Below are 22,346 nucleotides of genomic sequence, written 5' to 3' on the forward strand. Positions count from 1 at the left end.
CTGATGCATACCCCTAGTAAGCTGTGTACACTGTAGTATGAATGGAACCGTATCCCTACCCAAAGACCACATCGGTCAACTTACACAAATGTGGAAACCTGAAGTTGCCCTTCAGGGGACTCTACTCATTTGGTTTGCACCAAACCTGTCGTATTGGGACTTTTTGCTTATTTTCCACTATATTTAAATGATGAACATTTTATTCTCATGCTTAACGCAAACCAAATAAGTGTGTGCAGAGCTGATAACTTCATTTCAAAATCTTAACTGTTACTCATGATTCCTCCAGTCGTCACACCAAGTGAAACTGATACCCCACTGGTTAGACTGTCTACATACCTTCTGACCACAAAACACAACACATCACATGTCAAACACTACCTCATCCTTGTTTCAGAGGACAGTTTCAGTTATGAAAGCAAGCAGACAGCTGTCACCCTGACTCTGAATAAAAGATTTTGCTTCCAGCACACAGAGAATAAAGGCATCTTTTTTGGGTCAGCATCATCAAACGCGTCTCCAGAGTCCTTGAAGTAGCACAACGGCCTTGGTGCTAATTCTTTAAGAAATGAATGTTTTAAAGGCTGCTAGCAGGCCATAAGGTGTGTCTCTATTTCTCGCAGTAGACCTATCAATCTATTCAGACAGGACGATGAATTTTGGACGAAAATCTGTGTGCATCAGGCATTTGATGAAGAAATTCTTTGTGACGCTGGAACACAAGAAGATCTGTGTAGACTGTCTCTTAAATGAAAAGACTGTCAGTCTGAAGGACTCCACTGAGTTCTCATGAATGCATGTCATCTGAGGTGACCAATGTAGACCACAGAGACATTTTAAGTGTTTCTTTATTTACAAAGTGATGAAATGCTTTGCCACTCCCCCAGCTTGTTTTATCAAGGTAATGACAAAGCGGTCACACAAAGCACCCACACGCAGTTGTAGACAGATCGATTTTACACAATAAAAAATAGCAGTTAATTACAAAATGATACAGCGGTACATCTGCTTGGAGAAAATGTACAGTATTTTCAAAAAATCGAGGTAGAAAAAGCACACACTGCTCGACTGATGACATTTGACACGTTTTCTTAGAGGTCAATGAAAAGATCAAAATGCGAGTGTAGTCGGGAGGGAAGCGACCACATCCTGTTTCAGAAGGGCGACAGAAACAGTGTTGACAAGTGGAGAGAAATACTCTCAAGAACATGTAACTTCTTAAAGTGAAAAGGTTTAGTTTGCTAAGATGGTCAGGAGTCAAATGTGGAATGAAACCGATCAAGGCAAAATATTGAGAGTGGAAAAAGTCCACAGTATCATGGTTTCTGACACATACAGTAATGAGTTGAATTCAAGTTGTGCGATTCAGTGTTGGGGTAAACCATGAACACACCTCTGCCAAACTGTCACTAGCCAAGTTCTCTTTTGATTTATGAATACAGTGGCATGTTAGACATATATGTTTCATGCAGACACTAAACAAACTCTTTTATAATAACAAACATTGAGATATCATGAGTGGATAAAGGTTCCCATCATGTTGCGTTTAAACACTCTTTTCCACTCATCTCTGTTCCTTTTGGGATCATTCAATTTTAAACATTTGTTAAACATCTAAGGTGCTCCTGTTAAATTTAGTGAGAGGACCAAATTGAAAGCACTAATAACTAGTGATAAAGTGATAGAAATAATATGTAATCCTGGCACCAAGCACAATGCATCTCAAACTGTTCTCCTGTTTGAAACAAGAATCTGGGATGTGCTCAAACACGTGTCAAGATGAAGATGCTCAGAAGACACTGTGCCACAAAACAAATGTTTTTCCTTATCAAACATCAATTTTGGTAATATACAGAAATCTCTTTGCTTTCTGTTCTCTTTGAAAGCCCTCGGGTGATTGATCGTGTTTACATGTCATTTCCTTTGTCACTGCATTATCCCACCATAAATCCGGAGCCAGGACAAAATTGTGGCATATGCACAAAAGCAGTGTCGACTTGAATAGTCCATCAAGTACGCTCTATGATTTTCTTTCCAAAAATAGAATGACTGAGTCACACACACACACACTGAAGTGATGGTGCCGTCTCTCTGCCTTTGCGGAGGGGCCACAGAGCCACCAAAAGAGACTCCCATTCTGTCAGTCTGCATCTTATCTACAGGCCTCCTGTGTACATGTCGCCCTTTGAGCACCAAGCGTACAAGCACAGGGCCACCAAACCCCACAATATATGCTGCTAAACAACCACGCTTTACACCTTGAGAGCCTCATGTACGCCCACGGCAGACAGCCGGCGGTTGATGTTGCGATAACGGCAGCGGAGAAGGTCGCGATATGTGGAGCGCAGGTCGCGATTGAAGAAGGCGTAGATGAAGGGGTTCATTAGGGAGTTGGCGTAGCCTAGCCAGAGTAGTGTGCGCTCCAGCCAAATGGGCACGCAGCTACACTCCACTCCGCAGATAAAGGGCCTGGCAGTGGACAGGATGAAGAATGGCAACCAGCACACAGCGAAGACCCCCACAATCACCCCGAGTGTCGTGGCTGCTTTCTGCTCCCTCTTGAAGATGGAGATGTTTCTGCGCTCACGGTTCAGCAGGCGGGACAAAGCGGCACACTCCTCTGCCACACCAGGTGGCTTCAGGCCCTGCATTCTCAGCGCCTCATTAGCCACCGTTTCAAGACGCTCCCGGCGCGAAAGGTCGGTGAAGCGGTGCTTGGCGCCGCTCTTGCGAGCTGCCCTGAAGATCTTGTAGTACATGACCAGCATGACCAGCATTGGGATGTAAAAGGCTACAGCTGTGGAATAGATGGTGTAGCCAAAATCTTGGCTAATGAGGCACACACCGGCTGTGTGGACGTTTTTGGCCCAGCCACAGAAAGGTGGCAGGGTGATGGATGCTGACACCAGCCACACTCCCAGGATCATCTTTGCCATCAGCTGACCATTCTGCCGTGCTGGGTAGGTGAGAGGCCGTGTAATCCCCAGATACCTGCAAGAAAAGGACACAGAAGAAGCATCTGTATTAACTTCCAGGCAGCTTTTCAACAAAGGCCTGAAAGCAGTTGAAGTTACCTTGACATTTTCTCTAAAGCTCTTTAACATCTCTTCTAATATAGCTGCTTCATCATCTCAAAAACAAGAATGCTTATTCATTTATCAGTTACAAGGCACCCAAACACTTGAAATCTTGTAGTGCAGCAGCATCAAATGAATGTCCACTCATTTCAAAGACAGACATTTCAATGAGGGGTCATAAGATCTATCATTGCCTGCAGGGTTATTTGCTACTTTTCTTTGGCTCTTTGAGCTTAGCAGGTGGAGAAGGAGCTATCAATCAAACAGGCGGCTCAGTGGTTTCAAATAGCAGCTGGAGGTGTCAGAAAAATAAAGATAAAAAGAGGTGTGAAAGGCTTGGATTTGTACAAGACTGGGAAAATAGCCACTATTCTCTCAAAATGATAAATCTTTGTGTACATCTCAGCATGTTTTGGCTGTATGCCCACAGCCGTCATCAGCACCAAATGCGTCATTGATGAAAGCTGTATATTTAAGTCGCCAGGCTGGTTTTCTTTTTTCTGCTCTATTGTTAATCATAAGATAAAAAGCTTTAGGGAGCACTGGCCAATTTGCCTCATCGTCCGCTGGTGATGCTATCACCGCTGTGGAAATCAAATTCAGCTCAGTCAACTCGGACAGGATTCTTCACTTTATCAGCTGGTTTGTAGATGCTCAGCTTGAAGAAGTCAGGTCTAGTCTTTAGAGTTACTTTATCTTTACACACAAGCTCGATGTTTCTACAGTACAGATTATTACAAATGGCACGGTAAAATGGGGAATCGACACGTTATCTAAGATCTATTAAATAAACAACTTGGTTGTCGAACAACATGCTGAATGCCAAAATAACTCTAGCTTTACTACTATAAATTACTATTCGTTAGGGCACTGTAGTGTAGCATCTGTGCTGTGAGCTGCAGTCTCTTAACAACTGACAGCACAAGAAGTATTGATCTAGATCAGAATCACTTAGAAAGGACAGTAAAGCTACAACTGCACTGCAACTGAAAGCACTCGATTATCCCCCCTCCCGTGTATCCCGCCTCCAAACACACACACACACACGTCTGACATAGATCTGATTTTTAATCAGCCTTAAAAGGCTGCACAGAGTCTCGGTTTAGCCAGATACACATGCGTCATTTTAATCAACATCAACACAACAATTGTTTGTTGCCATGGATCAGCTTACATTTGTAACAACAGAAACAGTAGATAAACCTCATGCCATAACTTTCTCCAGTAACTTTGTGGTTACCATGTAAACTTAGGTGCCACACACCATTTCTGTGTCATCCTAAAGTTCCCATGGCTCAGGTTAGCTGTACTCAGTGGCTCTTATATAACAACTACTGTTTATTCAGTCCTCCAATCCCTCCAACTAGTGCTCTGACTAGCTTACAACCCTTACTTAAGATGTACTTAAGCCTTGTGGGGGGGGGACTAAACACATCCTGGGAGCAATGTCAAATAGATGCAAGCCAGATCCTGAGATGAGTACACTTCATGCAGTGGGAATTCTCAGGAATACGTAATAGATACCCGGTAATGCAACACTCCTCTCTGAATGCATTATTCAGTAACGAGGAAGGTGTTTATTTGGGGGGATATTTGTGTGTCTGTGGCGGGTGGTGGGCAGTCCTACACAACTATGACTCATCTTCAGCCCCTTAGAAGGCAGCACTGTTTTCAGACCACACTCTCATTGTATTCAAAATCCTCTCACCATCCTTACAGAGACAAATGACATTTTGAATAAGATAACAGTCATTTTAACACCTCGTTACACAGCTTCCTGCATGTGCCGCAGCAGGATGAGCTGATGCAAACATCTGTGAGACCTCCGGTGGGTTTTATATTGTTCATTCTGACACAGAGAAATTAAAAAAGGCAATAGCAGGATACAGCAAAAATGTAAAAATACATACAGTAATAAGTAAATGAAACATCCCTTTTGAAGCTGATATGACATGACATAAAGCTGTGAGCACAGACAGCAACAGTAGCATTCATTTATCGTCATGTTTCTGTCCAGCTCATGATTGTAATCAGTATTCATTCTCTTTCAGTTCTGCTATTCCATCCACCAACTCCTGATTGTAACTTTCAGCTGCAAAATGCTCCTCTGTGCTCACCATCTTTAAACAGGTTACAAATGAAAGGGGAAAAAAAACAAACAAACCCCTATGATGTCGGGTCTGATGGCTCCGTTATACTGTGGGGGGCATTTTGATGGCATGGTTTGGGTCCACTTGCTCCCTCAGAGGATCATCATTATCCTGTGATGAAACATTTCTATCCTGATGGTAGTTGTGTAATGTTTCTATCCATGGAGCACAAGGGGTCACTGGATGGTTTGATAAGTATGAAAGCAATACGAATCATGCGTTATGACCTTTGTGACCAGAGCTCAACCCAAATAAACTCCTATAGGAGAATTTAGACCAATGTGTTGGACACGCTCTCCAGCAGCTGCATCAAAACACCAAATGATACAATATCTTTTGTAAGAATGGTTTGCATTCCTCCTGTAAAGTTCTCGAGACTTACAGATTGAATGCCAAGGAGGACTGAAGCTGTTCCTGCAGCACTTGGTAGCCCAACACCTTACTAAGACACTTTATGTTGGTTTACCCTTAATTTGTCTATCTGCTGTTCATTGGCAGGCAGGGAAGAACAATTTTTATCAGATAAATACTATGCTGACAAGATCTGTGCGAGTGAATGAAAACAGTAAAGCTGTCGACCATAAAACCAAAACAGTGAGCTTAAAGATAGCCGAAAGAAACCAAAAACTTAGGTGAAAATTCTATATCAAAGCAGCTTTTAAAACTTTTTTATTCATAATGGCATCTGCAGAATGTGACTAATTACAGTAATTTGCAACCAGAATTACAGTGTGACAGAAGTGAGCCTTCACCAGCCGGTCAACTTCCAGTTTACATCCATGTCTGCCAAGACTCATACAACACATGTAGTGAAGACTTTGAAGAGTGTAAGCTCATTCCATGAAACAATAAACAGTCTAATTCCTTGTATTTGTTGACAGACTTAGAAAACGATGCTCATTCTGATAGAACACAACTTGTAGATAAAGCTTTAACTATGGATTTTGCTGCAAAGAAGCTACAAAACTGCACAGAGATCTTCAACTTAGCAGCACAGATCTATACAGTCACCACAGTTTCAGGGTGGGCACCCAGGATTAGTGTCACCAATTCTGTATCTCACTAAATGTCAACTATGGCCAAAATCTCGCCTTCTGTTCTGGAGTTGAATACTGACCAGGAAAGACAACTGTGTAAAATGTTGTCATAATTGGAGTAGAGTTCTGGCTGAAAACGTGATTCCTGAACTAACAGTGACCTTTGATCACAGAGTCAGTTTGTAACCCTGCTGGAAAAACAGCTTAAAATAGAAATCATTTGTAAATAATTAAATAATTAAGTTCTAAAGTCATTCTTTTTTTCTCTTAATTTCATTGTTAACACTACAATAATGATAACCTAAAAATATTTGTTTTATTCATTTTTTCTCTCCCTTACTAAATTTAAAGGCGTTTTTTTACAGTGTTAAAGAGATCTCGCATCGTGAGCGGCAGAAGTTGCTTCTCCTCAGGGAGTTGAGCTGTGTAAAAGTTACAGTAGGTAATAATTTGCTTCAAAACAGATGCAGAAGTCCGACTGTTAAGAAATATTAACGAGATAAGAGCTGGGTAAAATAACCAGAAGTGCCAGTTTCGTTTGTGGTTAATTATCCTTCACATACCTCGGTAATCTAACTCATTAACTTGTTTTCTGTTAGCAGTGAAGGTGTTTACCTGTGTAGTATTTGCTTCAGAGCCAGAGGCAGACTTCAGAAAGTCTTGCTGACTTAAGGCTGCTCTCGGCGGCTACTGCGAACCCAGACTGCCATCACAGCTGTCAAACCGCGACAGTCACATCTCCGAAATCGTTGGAGCAAAATTTTAAGCAGGCTTTATCTTGATCCATTGACCACAGATTTGATGTTTATACAACAACTTTCTTGCCTAAAACAACCTTAAAACTACATTATATGTCACAATAACAGTAGTAGTTACAAAAAAAAATTGAATTAGTTTTGAAAGTTTTCTCCTTATCGCTGGTGGCGTGAAATGCATTCTGGGATACATGCTGTCCCAAGGACGCGCGTCCGTACTTGTGTACTATTCCTTCTGTGCCTGCGCACAACGACATTCCTACTGTGCACATTTTTCTGTATATTTCATTTGCTTTTAAAGCAACATTTAAAAAGCGCTTTAAAAGCAAATGAAATAGGCGCAGAAAAATGTGCGCAGTAGGAATGTCGTTGTGCCTTTGCTTTTAAAGTGACATAAAAAAAAGAAAAAATAATATAAAATAAATAAATTAAAATTATTATTATATTTATTTGTCTTTATATTTCTATTTTTATTAGCCTTTTCTTTTTTCATTTTTGATTAATATTGCTTTATATTGCCACATTATTTATTTTTTTATTTAATCTTCTTTTTATTTCCACTTTTACTTTTTTTCTGCTTTTATTGATTTATTTTTGTAATTTGGCACTCTCACTACTCCATAGTTTTTGTATGTGAATGTTTAATGTTTCATGCAACTAAAATTGCAGTTAATGCAAACTCCAGTGTGTTTTTGGTCATTTTCACTTATTTACTCATACTTTGCTCTTCCCGAACCTTGAGCAATGTGGACTGACCCAGGACTGGGTTACTAGTTCACTCTAGAGTCCAAGGGGTCAACCTGACAGCATAATGCCTCTGGCCAAAACTGGAGCTAATGCAGAGGCATGAAACATGAATGAAATTGCCGGACATTATGCAAAATGCATAGCATATTTAAAACCATATGGGACACCTGACACAGCGGCGGAAGCACATAATCAAGCTAAAAACCAGTGACAGCGGATTATAATCACCTCCTATAAAACAGCCTGAGCTGAGCAGAAACAGTGACACACATGGGCGTTTAGAGGGTTTTTTCATATCTCTGGAGGATTTGGGGCATATCCACAGCCACAACAGCCCTCCGGGATTACCAAGCCACAGACGAACAGTGTGCCCAAGCTAATGGAGAATTCCATTACTTCCACCAGGCTTCTAGCTGGAGCGCAGTAAAGTGAACTATTTTCTGCACTGAAACACTGTAACTGGCCCCGGTGTGCAACAGTCATAAGTCATCTCCAGAGCACCTCACAAACCTTTTACGTCTGAGAGGGGATACATAGTGAAATATTAACCAAGCAGCAGTTGGTTTGGGCAGCAGAGTGGTAAATTTAGACTTAGTTCTCCTAAAAGAAAAAGTAACAGGGTGGTGAAGCAGCCTGTCAGATTACCACAGAAACTTTCCACTGGAGAATCCTCACTCATTTATGTCACTGAGGCATTTATAATTCCTGTGTCCTAGCGCTGCAGGGATCTCTAAAAAGGAGTCTGTGAAAAAGTCAAGTGTTGTACATTTTAGCGAGATCTTTTCTGTTACAGTCTATCAGCGGGCGAGGGAAGCGGCCACAGCAGACATGCAAACGTCGACTAGAATCAAACTGCTCCTGCTGAAGGACTGAGAAGTGCACCTCGGTTGCTTTTTATCCAGCAGTCAGTGGTGGGTATTTGCTGCTTTTATGCTCGGTTTGTTTATATGAAATGATTGAGAGTGCTAAAAATGGGGAATATCTAAAACACACACAACTCATTTCTCACTCTGTGATCGGATCACTACAAACTATATTAAAGGAGAGCCTGCGTCCTTCTTGATTTTTAGGTATAGAATGTTATAATAGGTTTTGTGAGCCCATCTGAGGTTATTCTTTAGGTAAAATCCAACAACAACAAAAATGCATCTGTGCTTATTTCAACAACTGAATTTATTTATTCTGAGCTGCTCCCAACGAAGCACCAAATCTGTCCAGTGAGAATTCTGGGATTCCTCCGACAACAGACAACAACTTAAGTCCTCCAGCAGTGCTTCAGTTCTTCCTATACTATTTGAGGACCTGACGTAAAAACAGAAACTGAACTGCTTCTCTCACAGAGTGCACCGGAGCACCGGAGCTGTAATTTCCTTCTCAACGAGAACGCAAAGAAGAATTCCCATCTGTTTTTTCAGTCTTTCAGTCTTACTTTTAGTTCAAACATGCTTTCACCTGTTCAGGTCAGGTTCTGTTTTGTTCCCTGACTTCTGCTAAGGTTAAGGTTAGAATGAGTGAGTAAAATAGCAGCAGTAGTATTTTTAAATCTCATTTAGACTCTTACATAAACCAAACTGAGTCATCCCTGGACAGACATACTTCTTCCCTCAGAAATCTATGTAACCTCCAGCCAGATAGTCTGTGAATAACTGTTGGCACTTATTTTAGCCGTTATGTCGAGGAAGGTGTTTGGGATTTTCCACATAAAACAAAAGTCAAGTTTACTCGACAGTTTAAAGGTCAAAATTCTGCAAACCTTATCAGGACTGAGCACGAATGCAACACTCAATAAATCTTTTTTGATCAAATAAGACCATGGTTATCTAGAGTTTTTCATGTTGAGGAGGTGACTGCAGTTTTGCAGTTTGCTTTTTGGCCATGCTGCATTTCACTTGAAATGTCGGTCCAAAGCCTTGGTCCAAACTGACACATTTTAGCAACTATTTGATGATCAGCCATTATATTTTTGCACAGACACTGATCAGGAGGAACACTTTGGTGATCACTTAAATTTTGATCTGGTTCCTGAAGCTGTTTGAGTTGCCAACATGACAACTTGACAGCTGACGTGCCTTGAAATCAATTCCTTTGTCTAGAACCTGACAGAACTGTGTTAGGCCTGAATTGGAAACACAAGAAGCAGAGAGCAATGAAATCAAAAGAACAACTTCCCCAAATTCACAGTACAAATGCACAATGAATTACAACGCAAGGTCAAAGTTATATATTATTCTACATATGGGGGGAGGGGTGGTGTAGGTGGTGTCAAGGTACTTGAGTCAAGCTCTGTAACCTTCATGTTTAGCCGACTCCACCTCCTGAAGAAGCTTGTCCATTCCACAGAGTCAAGGGGGCATGTCTCAGGAGTGCAATTAAGGAATATTAACCGCTAGTGAAGCATAACAGACCTTAGTCTACAAGCTTGGCCGAACAGCAAGGTACTATTTCAAATTGTCTCCGCAACATTTTTACTAAGATTGATGCTTGCTTATTGTCCTGTAGCGACCTCTAACTACCTGGAGGTACCGTGGGAAAATGTGGGTCCGCCAAGTCCAGCTTCAATACACATGTGACACAAAATGATCTATAATCCTCAGCATGATTCAAGACCTCAGGCCAGCTGTGGGGTCCCTAAATAATTCTGATGTTTAATCCCCTACAGATGGCATCCCTGACTGTGCTTTAAAAAAAAAAAAACTATTATGCTTTGCTAATTATGTTGCAATCATACGCTTCTTTTTAAATGGTGAACTATTTACCAAATCATTGTGTGTACTCAACAGACACGACGAGCTTCACACGACGCTTCCTCTCCTTTGACTTTCAGACCTGAAGCCTTTATGATGTCTGTTTTACTTCCTCCTAATTGTTGCAAAGCAGAAGCGTGGATATTTTATGGCCTTTGCAGCACAACTCACCACCTGTCACTATTGGATTTTTACTAGCTCTCACAGCAATAGAGATGATGGGCAGCTATTAGTGCCACAGTGATGTATAGTTTCCCCTGCCAACAGTGTGTCCATCGGTGCCGGAGCCGAGTGTCCTTGGACAAACAGCAGATGTCGTACAGGCTATACAGAACAGAGCTAGTTAAATGTATGTTTGATGTGGTTAAGGAATAGAATTTCTAAGTTAAACATAAAAAAATGACAACACATTACCGTCACAGACAATAGCTGAAGGTGAATTCTTTCACCGTGACTAAAGGTTGGCTTACACTCTAAAAAACTCTTAACATGTCATCCAACAAAGTGTCTGCAGGTGTTCCGACTAGTCTTGTGCAAAAGAAGGAGCGGCACAATATTAATCAAACTGGACGTACGGAGCAATCTTTTGGATAATGGGTTGCGGGAGGCATTCAGTGCTGCACTGCACCCAAATCCAACATCACTGTTGTTGCCCATTCAATAGTCTGACTCCCTGGATGTAGATTGTGGGGATAAGCCTGTCATTGGCTGCGTATTTCACCTAATGTTCTCCTCCTCGTTCCACTGTCTGTGTGCTACTGCTTTCAAAATCCTTTTCAGGCAGCTGACTAGCATCCTACTAGAGCTGTCTGTTTTAACTTCCAGCTTTATATCTCAAACTGCTCTTCACCAAAACTCTTAACCTGCTCCACGTTTCAGTGATTACCTTTAGTTATTTTTCAGTTTATTTTCAAGGTCAAGACTCAAGTTTGTTTCTCAACATTAACCCTATTCAGGACTTTTGGGGTCTTTTGGACCCCAGGCCGTTTGGTTTAGGTGACCGGTATTGTTTTTTTTTATTTTTGAAGATTTTTCTTTCAATTTAAAAACAGGGACATTTGTCATGCATTTTGGAACCAAAAATATGTCAACTTATCAGAAAATTTATTAAACATAGTATAAAGGTCTTTAACAAATACCAACAAATATTTTGCACATATTCTTTCTTGGGGTCCAATGGACCCTGAAAGACCTTCTACGTATCGCCCTTTCACCTGACAACTCTCTCATTGCTGCTGTGAGCTGCTTTCCACTGATCTGTGACTGTCATGTCATGTTTTGCAGAGGATTTGAATTGTCCAGTAAGGCAGCCCTGCTTGTTTTTCAGTAAATTAACCATTTTAATGGCAGTGCTCCGCTCCCTGCATGCAAATGCTCCACAACATTTCCCCCCAAGATGTTGCAACGAAGAGGGGTCCCTTGCTGCATCCTGGGCTTCGTTCTGTCCAAGATGACTGTGATTGGTTTAAAGAAAAACAAACAGAACGTTGTTTCCCCTAATGTAGAATCATAATGAGGTGCAGCCACATCATTCTGTGCTGCAGAACATAATGTAATAAAAGGACAGAAATTTAAAAAGTTGCTTATTAAATTGTCTCTACGGGCAAAACCCTTTAAGACCATTTCTGACACTGACAGTTGTTTAATCCAGCTCGGCTGCTGCTGCAGACCCACCCAGGTCATGAAAAAACCCTACTAGAGCTGTCTGTTTCAACTTCCAGCTCCAAATCTCAGACTGCTCTTCACCAAAACTCTTAACCGGATCTACTTTTTAGCAATTACCATTAGTTATTTTTCAGTTTATTTTCAAGGTCAAGACTGAAGTTTGTTTCTCAACATTAATATGGCCTGTAGCCCGACAACTCGTTGCTGCTGCGAGCTGCTTCCTACTGACCTGTGGTTGTCGTGTCATGTTACCTGATTTAAACTACTGCTGCTGCTATTTTCTCTTGCTGCTGCTGCTGTTTCTGGTCAGCACTCACTGCTGTATCACAAGCTGCAACGCACCACTTTGTCTATACATTACAGCACTGCTAAGGTAAGTGCAGTATGTGTAGTTCATTTTGGGTTTTAAGAAAAAAAAAAAAAGCGCATGCAACTCCCATCACACATATTATTTAACACTGTTCTCTGCTGTTTTTGGCTCACTCCTCCGACTCCCCATCCCCTCGGACGCTGACATCATCTGGCCCTGATCTCTTGCTGGTGTTTTGACCCCTTCTTTCTGATAATGGCAGCCTTAGAGAGCTTTTCTCAGCTCTTCTTGGTCTTTCTTCGAAAGCACTCATGCGCTTACATCTATCTGTGATCCGCGTCTTATTGGTCAATCTGTCATACAGTGGACAACGTTATTTGTGGCTCACTTCATTCCATTACCAGTTGTTGTGTTGGCGGGAGGGAAAACTGCTTCGAAAGAAGTCATCCAGCTACATTTTCAATAATACCCAGTGCATCATGACAAGAAGGATTCAGAGTGAAGGTTAGGGGTTGTGCCTTTAAATGCTTGAAGGTCAAACAACTGGCTTTGGTTTCATTGCTGTTAAAGCATCAACAGTTATTGCCTTGGACGCTACATATTCATATATGTAGGTTACCATAGTTTACTGACAAATAATGCCTTATTAGTAAGGTTTGGACCATCTTTGCACATTGTCTTTATTAATCTTTAGGTATTTTGGTGATGGAGATCTAACATTCCTTCTGTATGTAACATTTATAGTCACTACTTTATAAATTCTTATTCCCTGTTTCTATTCCTATATGACTGAATGTGGGTAGTTCGATGTATTTGTTATAGAATATTCGTGCCTGTGTGTTTGTGTGCCTGTTTTTTTTGTTTGTTTGTTTGTTTTTTTCTTGTCTGTTAACAGTCTGGCACTTTACAGGAGAGGAGTTTGAACCTGAAACTTCATATATGACGTCAGTATGGTCCCTTCTCGGAGTGATTCGATTTTGGGGTCAAAACATGCATTGGTGACCGCTACAGAGGTCAAAGGTCGTATTTCCCAAAAACAGCTCTGTGTGCCTGAAAATGCACAAAAAGACACATGTTTAGTGTTCTAACTTAGGAAGAAATTCAAGGCCTATAAACTGGTGATGCAACATATGACCTTGAGACAAAGGTCAACGTCAAACTCAAGGTCATAAATCTTAGATTCTTAACCGTAGGCGTAAATTACAGCAAAATGCTTCCCCTCCATAAAAAATATCTGTGTTACATGACAAACTAAGCTCTTGTTACATTATGTATCATTTTAAGGCAAAATCAAGGCAAGATAATTCTCAAATAGGTGCACAGTAAAACACAGGATCAGGTACACCTGCATACATTGAACAGCTGTGTCCCTCTACTGAAGGCTCCCTAGTTTAGTTATTTATTTTTAATCATTGTAGCCTTATAAGTATCTAAGCACTGTTTGGATCATCTTGGCACATTGTATATGTAGTTCAGTTCTGTGGTCTTATATACATTTTCTGACACATTCTTTTTGTGTTTTTTTTCTATTTCTCCTATTACATGATTGAGTGTGGTGATTTTGTATTGTGGTTACCTGCTTCCCAATTTGAAGGATACTCTGAGGTAGCTAAGATAGAGCCAGTCTGAGATCGACCATAAGTCTAACATCATTACTGACATTTTGGAAGAGATGGTTTTGGATAAAGTGGCTTCAATTGGATCAGTTTCAGGATGTATATTATTATTGTTGTTGATTTCTCTCTTCACTTACATACTCCCTTAGATATAAAACCTCTGAACCACAAGCAGTTTGTGGGCCTTTGTCATTTCGTTTCACATTTTAACTCACCATGGCCTCATCTTCTTTGAATAAGAATTCATGCATTTCTATGGAAATGGCACAACCATGGATTAAAGTAGTGGGAACACAAACATGTCTTCTGTGCAGTATGAGACAGTTATAATGCCATAAATCATAAATGACTAGTGATTTTATAAAATTTTAAAAAAAAAACAAAAAAAAAAAACAGATTTTTCCAAGTGCCCTAAAATGTTACCAATAAAGGGAAAATTATTGGCATCTCAGTTCAGTGAATATGACTTTTTTCTTTATTTTTTTAACAGAATCTCTTGGAGTAAAGGGTTTATTTTTAACAAATGTTTTTAAAAGACATGTAGAATAATGTGATTTCCATGAATTATCAGTTTTAAGCTTAGATAAGAATTATTTTGATGGAACCACACATCAAACACACAGTACAAAGACTGCTGGATATGATACCAGATAATATGATGATTCTTAACGGCCTCTGATAAATGGTGTCATTTCTGTGATTTATTTTTTCACGATAACGTGCCTTACAGGTTCTACTGTTTAGAAGGTTAATTCAAAAATATTGCAGCAAGTTTCTGGATTTATACATGTGGCGTTAAGTTATAAATAGTTGCCAATTCTCCAGTTGGTTGCTGTTCATCCATTAGTTGTTATTTAGTTTCCATCTGGTCATATTGCTTCCTGTGTCTTGTAGTTAATATTGTGGAGCAACAGCATATTGGTCACAACCTTAATTCTCACCTATAAATAACTATTATGTAAGCAAAAATAATGAGGCTGAGGACCTGATTTGCATATGCACCACAACAAAGAGGCTTTATTTTCCACAACCATGGTTCTAAACTCCCCACTCAACCAGAGCCTTCTCTCAGTCACCTTGTGTCTCTGGTCTTTGGGCAGATGGAGCATATGGTGTGTCCTTTTTTGCTGAATTTGGGTCAGAATCTTTTTCAGAAAGAGAGAAGACAGTTTTTTGTGTTGCTGGAGTCCAGATTAGGAAACCCATCCACCTTGTCACACCATTTTCTGTTGCTTTCTGAATGGATTTTTGCCTGCTTGTTATGCATTTAGCCATCTTCTGCTCCCTGACAATTATTTAATGGACTTCCTTTATGGTGGCAGTCATGGTGACCAGATTTGTGATGCAGCAACAAAGCCTCTTGGGGCCTTTCTCTCTTTGAAGAAAATTAAATTTGTACATGTGCATGCTTGCCACAGCTCAGAAAGAATATTTCATTTGAGTGTAATATGGCATGTGAAGTGTTATTACCAGGCACCAAAATGTGCATTTTCTGCTGCATCTCACTAATAGCCCCAAATCTGCAACCTAAAACGGTCCCGTAAATATTAATGAGCGCACTCACTCGCTCTTCACCAAAGTCTGTTAGTGGAAGGTGAATAAGTATGTGCCAGCAAGTCCATCTTCCTTTCTTTTTGCTGTCATGATGATGAGAGAGAGTGAGGGTGAAGAGCCCCTCCATCTTTGTCACCTTCCCTTTGGTTCTGTCACCGAGTGCACTCCCTCACTCAAAGGACACCTCACAAACTAAATAAGCTTAGAGGAAGTCTCAGATGTGGGGGAGGAATCTAATTCTCCACTTTTTCCCGTTTTACTTCTGACCTTTTAGAAAAAAAAAAAAGAATTGAACAGTTTTAGTTACCAAGGATACCACAGGCAGCTCCTCTTTTGAGCCAACTCACTTTTCTTACAATTTGGCATCTAGCCAGCAGTTAGTATAGCCGAAGTAGCTGTGTGGCCCATTATATGTCATCATTTCATGGCTCGGCAAATAGGAGAGGACAGTGAGGAGGAGTTGTAGCCGACTTGTTCCTGAGTCACTAGACACGACCATGTAACATAAAGGCAAACACTGAGCGCTGTGCTGTTCTCCACCTCCTATTCTCTCACTGACCTTTTATTTTGGCGATGTGGAAATATAAGAGATATTGAAAAGTCTAGCTAAGAGCAAGAAGATTCTTCTGATACAGATATTATTTCAAATATATTTCCCATATTCAGAGAAAATCTGCGTTTAGAACTGAATAAAACACAAATGTATGGTTTCCTATTGGTGTATTGCCCTCTAGGTATCCAAAAGTCAAGGCACTTTGTTACCAATATATTGAATTATTAAAACACACTGAATTCATTTGTTGTTCACACATTTGCACTGCCATTGTAATGTTAAATATCTGGGGGGTGCACTGGTCTCAGGAAAGGTTTTTATTGTAATTTTTTTTCACATTTTTTTTAAACACTGCATCTTATTTTTTAACTTTGACAAATTCAAATATAAATAAGAAATTCATACAACCAATTAATCTGTTGTGGAAAATGTAGTTAGACCATATATGTTCCATTAAGTACATTCTGAATCGTCACCTGGTGCCTCAATTCTGTGTCTTTCTTTACATAAATACAGACATATCCACCATAAATTGAGCCACAAAAGGCGCAAACTGTTACATTGAAATTCACAAAAATGCAGAAAATTAAGCATTTAACGCTTCAAGACCCTCAGCTCAATGTGTCAAGTCAATTTTATTCGTATAGTGCCATTAATGTGTCTCCCAAAAAATGCCAAATGAAACCTAAAGCAAATCTTTTCCATCTTTCAAAAGCTTTTAGTGCCATTTTTCCTCAGTGCAGTATGTTTTTCCAAAAGAAAATTCCTACAAAGATTCCTCGTAGGAGCTCCCCAAAAAAGCACTTTGTTTCTTACAAAATCCTGAAAGATAGTAAAGTTTGTTCATTTGTATCTTTCTGCACGTATGTCTGGGTTTATGCAAAAAATAAAAAATAAAAAAATAGAATCATCTCATTGTTGTAAAGAACTATACAAATAAACTTGCCTTATATCCTTTTAGATTCATCTACAAGATACAGAGCAACAGTGTCCTCGACTGTGTGCGTCAACTGTAGTTCAGGAGTTGCATCACTGACAAAGGCAGTGTTGCTCATTCGTTTGTGTCATCCTCCTCATCCTAACCAGCACAGTGCGGGAGATCTGAGGACAATCGCGATCTTCTGAATGATTAATTGGACCTACAGTATGCCTGCTGTCTTGCTGGGTTTGTCACTTCAATGGAAAAATGTGCATTGAACTATAAATCAAACAATTAAGCAGTATTCTATAACATTTAGATAAAACAAATGACTGTAGTATGTTTAGAAATGACAGACGGAATAATTCAAGCAAAAAAAGAGGACGGTAGCAGCTTTAATGCTTACATCAGCAAGACTGATATTAATATGTTTTTGGGAGCAAATTAAATGTAATTTGGTTTTGTAGCAGATAAAATACATCACTACATCAGATATGGAGGTGGGATCTATGTTCCTGTCCGAGCATAGCGTGCACTAACCAGACGAAACTATGACTGATAGCAGGAGTGTTCATTACATCCGCAAAATTGACTGCTGTTTATCTCATCATGGAGCGGAGAGGGAGAGGCAATAATTCTCACCCAGTCAGCTGCTTTCTGTGAAAAAGCATATAAAAGCATACAGCATCACAGCTGTACATTTCCAGGTTACATCTCAGCGTAGCCTAATTGAAAGATAAACAAACGAAATGCCATTACTGGTAAGCAAACACAGCTGCGACGACGAGGTAATAATACTGATCTGGTGACATAAAGGTCACTGTTGTGTTGCCAAAGCAACACGTAAAATGATGGGTATGAAACAGTCACTGGTGCTAATGCTAAACAGTGAGGTGAGTTTCATGTGTAAAGGAGAAATTAGGGCGTATAATTCTGCTACAGTATGTTTGGTCAGTTGTGACCTACATATCACTAGTACAATGTTCATTTATATCATTCGTCTAAGATTAGATTTGGGGAGATTAAGTTATACTAAAATCCTCCACCCCCAGTACGTTGAGCATTAAATTTCATCAGCTCTGCTAACTTATGCTCCTTTTTAAGACGTATCTCAAATTTACACAGAACTGCACACAGTTCTGAACTATGCAGCGGCATGTAGAGCATTTGTAAATATAGCAGACACTCGCTTGTCTCACAGGTGCTACACCTTTGTGTACTCCTCACAGGCACACCCACACAATTCAACAAGATTGGCAAACTGTTCAGAGTACCTACAAGCTCGTATATTTCAGCCACGCTAGCTGCACGGCTCCAGGGATGGCAGTATTGGGCGGGCGGTCGTTCCGCTTCCCTGGTCCAGACTAAAATATCTCATAAACTATTGGAAGGTTTGCCATAAAATTTTGTACAGGTACTCACGGTCCACAGGGAATGAATCTTTGGTGAACCCCTGATTTCGCCTGTAGCAACACCAGCATTGGTCATTTATCTAAGGAAATAGCTCGGCATCTACTTTATGGATTGGTATTATGTTCAAACCTTAACAGCAGTCAATGATGACACAGAGATGGGCAACAAATTAAAGGGAAAACCCAACATACAATGACTCAGTAAGATGTGGGGCAATACTTGCCTCCACAACAGCTTTGATACACTTTAGCAATGATTCTTCCAAGTTTCTAGTACTCTCTTGGAGGGATAAAACAGCATTCATCCAAGAGATATTCCCTTTTTTGTTTGGTGGTGGTGGAGAGCGATGTCTAACACATTGGTTCAAAATTTCCCCTGGGTGTTCATACTCACCAAACCATTCAGTGACCCCCTTGTGCCCCAAACTAAGAAAACATTAGGGTAGAAATGTATCATCATAGGATACAGTGTCTCTCGGAACAACTTTGTTTGCATTGATTTTGATAGGGCCAGTGTTATACTTTCCGAGAATGCAACAGTCCACTACGTAATGTAAATGTAGTCATCTTTCCAAGCCTTGAGAGTCCGTACAAACCCCTCCGCAGACATTTGTGTTCATCCCAAAATTAGTGTTGAAAAGGGACAATAATGCACATGATTAGCACACAATAGCGTGTGTGTGCATATTACGTAAATATCTATTCTGCTGTGCCTGTATGCTACAGCATCCTCAGAACACACCGGATGGACTGGGAAAATAGTATAACAACTACATATCCATGGGTACTGAATATGGGAGTATAACCAAGGTTTTGTACTTTTCAAGTATGCAAGGGTCAACTGGAAGTAATTTTTGTCCCTCCACACACATGCATGTGTAGTCCAAAATAATGTCCATGCAACAAGGCCAGCAGTGAGCATGTGCAGAATACATAGATACAACCTAGAACAGCATCTTGCAAGCAGACTCCATGGGCTAGAAAAGTAGTAGAATAACAACAACTACATGTTTGTTAGTGTCAGCAAAATGCCCCCCTAATACCATTACAGAGCCACCAGATCCCCCCCAGTGCAAGGGTCAGGGGTTCAGGTTTTTCCTTTATTTTGTCACACGTCTGCACCTCCTAATGACATCAGTCTCAGCAGTTCTTTCGCATTTGTAAGCAATGCGACACAAAAATGGCAAATAGATACATTAGCCCTGCTTATTAGCATTGTGTGTGTTAGCCTTTAGCTCAAATAGCTTCACTGTGCTAGCTTGATTTGCTCTGTATTCACAACTTTATAGTGGCCCATAACTTTTTTTTTTTTTATTCAAAAGGAAAACAGTGATAAGGTATTATATTTAAATGACAGTATGGTGGCTTTTTGAAAGAGATTATTGAAATTTATGCAACATTTTGGAGGTGCACAGCCTAAAGAAGCAGTAAATATGTATCTGTCTGACAAAGGCTAATTCATACAGTGCACCACACTGGTAATATGGTTTGAGCAACTACAAACACATGCAGTTTTTAAATTCTTCCTACTTAGACTATTAGAGGTTGTCTGCACTTACAGGACTGTATGTCTGAGTGTTTTTGTTGAAGCTTTGAAGCCCAAATCTAGAGACAGATGGGATATGGGTGTCTGTGTCTTCACCACTTAACAGGCAAACTGACCATCGTGCCAGTGTCACTAAATCTGATATGGTTTTTTATTGTCAGCATATTGGTGGTTCATAATCTGTTTGTACATGTTGAGAGTTTCATTTTTCTAAACTGAATTGTGGAATAACTGAGCAGCTAACAACAATACTCTACGGTGAGATTGTCTTTTGTCAGCTGCTGTGGGTTTCATTTTTGGGTTTTTTTTTGTCTTTTAATCCCAAATGTTATTTCACTGAATTGAATTTGATGCTGCTTGTGACTGGAATTTTCCTACTTTCATACCATATGAACAAATATGTCAACGAGTGCAGGGCTGCACACAGCGCATTGACCCAGTTAGTAGTCAGTTCTGGGGTTCAGAGTCTTGCTCAGGGGCAGTTTGGCAGTGGTGGCTGTGCCATAACTCAATTTGCTATTTCACAGCTTGAATTCAAACTCAGTTCAGTGCCGAGGGTTAAAGCACTAACTCCTCAGCATCTACCTGACCCGAGTGACGGCGGGGGGGCGGGATATGCTGTAAAGTCAGCCTGAAACACATCCAGTGAACACATCTATTATATAATACTTACAGAGACTAGTTGGAGAAATAACTGATAACTACATTAGGTGGATGCACAGCAGTGAACATATATGAAGAGTGATGTGTCATTGGGAGAAAGACGAGGCAATTAATTAAAGTCTGCATGTCTAAAGGGAAAGCTGCTAAAAGCTGTTGCCTTTGGCACCATTACAGTTTATGCTCCAACGCACACAGTTATACTTTATATCAATGTTTGTACAGCCAACATAAATGCACATGAATGCACAAGATCACTGGTTTTAAAAGTTAACTTTGCACTAATAGTTTAAAGGATCTTTCATACAGCCACTTTTAATCGACCGTATAAATATTCAGTTCATGTACGTAGATGATCCGAATGCCAAAGCTTGAGTTGCATAGTTATTCTGCAACAGCAGCAATATGCTAAATGTTCAGAGCATATTATCAGCAATCCACAGCATGATACGAGTGTGTGTGTGTGTGTATGTGTGAATTTGTGTGTGTGTAGTCTCTCAGCTCCATCAACAGGAAACCCATTATCTCACTGCTTGGTAATGCTCGTTGGTGCTTTGTTCCATCTTGATGAATAATGGACCCCACCTTTGTTATGCCAAACACAAAGCATGATTTATGCCACACTAAAGTCACTCAGCACTTTGCCCTTTTCTTCTTCCTGTCCCCTGAGATTGCTGGGTAAATAGGGTGACAAGCCAGGAATAGCCAAATAAAACTCTGATCTGTATCTGCGGACTGATTTCTAATTTATCATCCTCTGTGTCAAATTGCATATAAAATTTCGACATACCAATACTGCTGCTTCTGTATAAAAGTCAGAAATCCCCTGGTTTAAAAAAACTTCCTCAAAACATCAACAACTGTGTATGACTTCAGTTTAAGTGGAAGTTAATATAAAATTGGGGTCAGATGATATTTACCCAACAGGAGGGCTGTGTTAATTATTCAAAACATAAGCAGAACATCATCCCAAAACAACCTCTTTCGCAATCTTATTTTTATTTGTGAAAGCACTTCGCTGGATATTTTCATTTTAGTCTTTGATCCACCAATACCACTGTTACTATTCAAATATGATGCAGAGCTGGATTTGGTTCAAGAGCTTACTAATTAGTTACATAGGAAAATCTGATTTAAGTGGTTCCCAACAAAGACAACTACTAAATCAACAACAACAAAAATCCAGCAGACCATGTGATCCTGCCAGTGACGCATAAATCTCTGTGCAGTTTCTAAAGTAAATAACAAAGGCATTCATAGTGTCTCCCGCGCCCTGCCCCCCCCCCCCCCCAAAAAAAAAAAAAAAAAAAAAGCTGATCACAGAGCTGCAATGGTCAAAGTGGTCATTTAGCATGACTAGGCTTTGGGCAAGGTGGTTGCTCCATCATACGAGTACTGTGAGACTGCAACTAATATTTTAGCTTTTATTTTCAACACAAATCTGACAGTTGTCTTTAGAGGAAGCCAAGAACAAAATGCCGATATCTGGAGATCACAAGTTAATTAATTAAGCGTCTGATTCTTTAGAGCACACCTGATTATTGTCTTCAAGGTCACTTTCATGACTGTCAACAGTCTCAGTAGCATCATTAAAGTGCACT

The 22,346-nt window shown here is 40.1% G+C and overlaps 1 protein-coding gene across 1 annotated transcript in view; it reads right to left on the reverse strand.

Moving 5' to 3' along the window:
* Positions 1 to 1,255: 1,255 nt before the first annotated feature.
* Positions 1,256 to 22,346, reverse strand: part of htr7c (5-hydroxytryptamine (serotonin) receptor 7c) — a 30,578-nt gene continuing 9,487 nt past the window's right edge. The window contains exon 2 of the mRNA XM_008293397.1: positions 1,256 to 2,991. Within this exon, the coding sequence (XP_008291619.1) occupies positions 2,253 to 2,991 (739 nt within the window). The 3' untranslated portion in view covers positions 1,256 to 2,252. The remainder of the gene's footprint in view (positions 2,992 to 22,346) is intronic.

Source organism: Stegastes partitus, unplaced genomic scaffold, assembly GCF_000690725.1.
Source record: "Stegastes partitus isolate 25-593 unplaced genomic scaffold, Stegastes_partitus-1.0.2 Scaffold883, whole genome shotgun sequence".
NCBI classification, from domain to species: Eukaryota; Metazoa; Chordata; class Actinopteri; family Pomacentridae; genus Stegastes; species Stegastes partitus.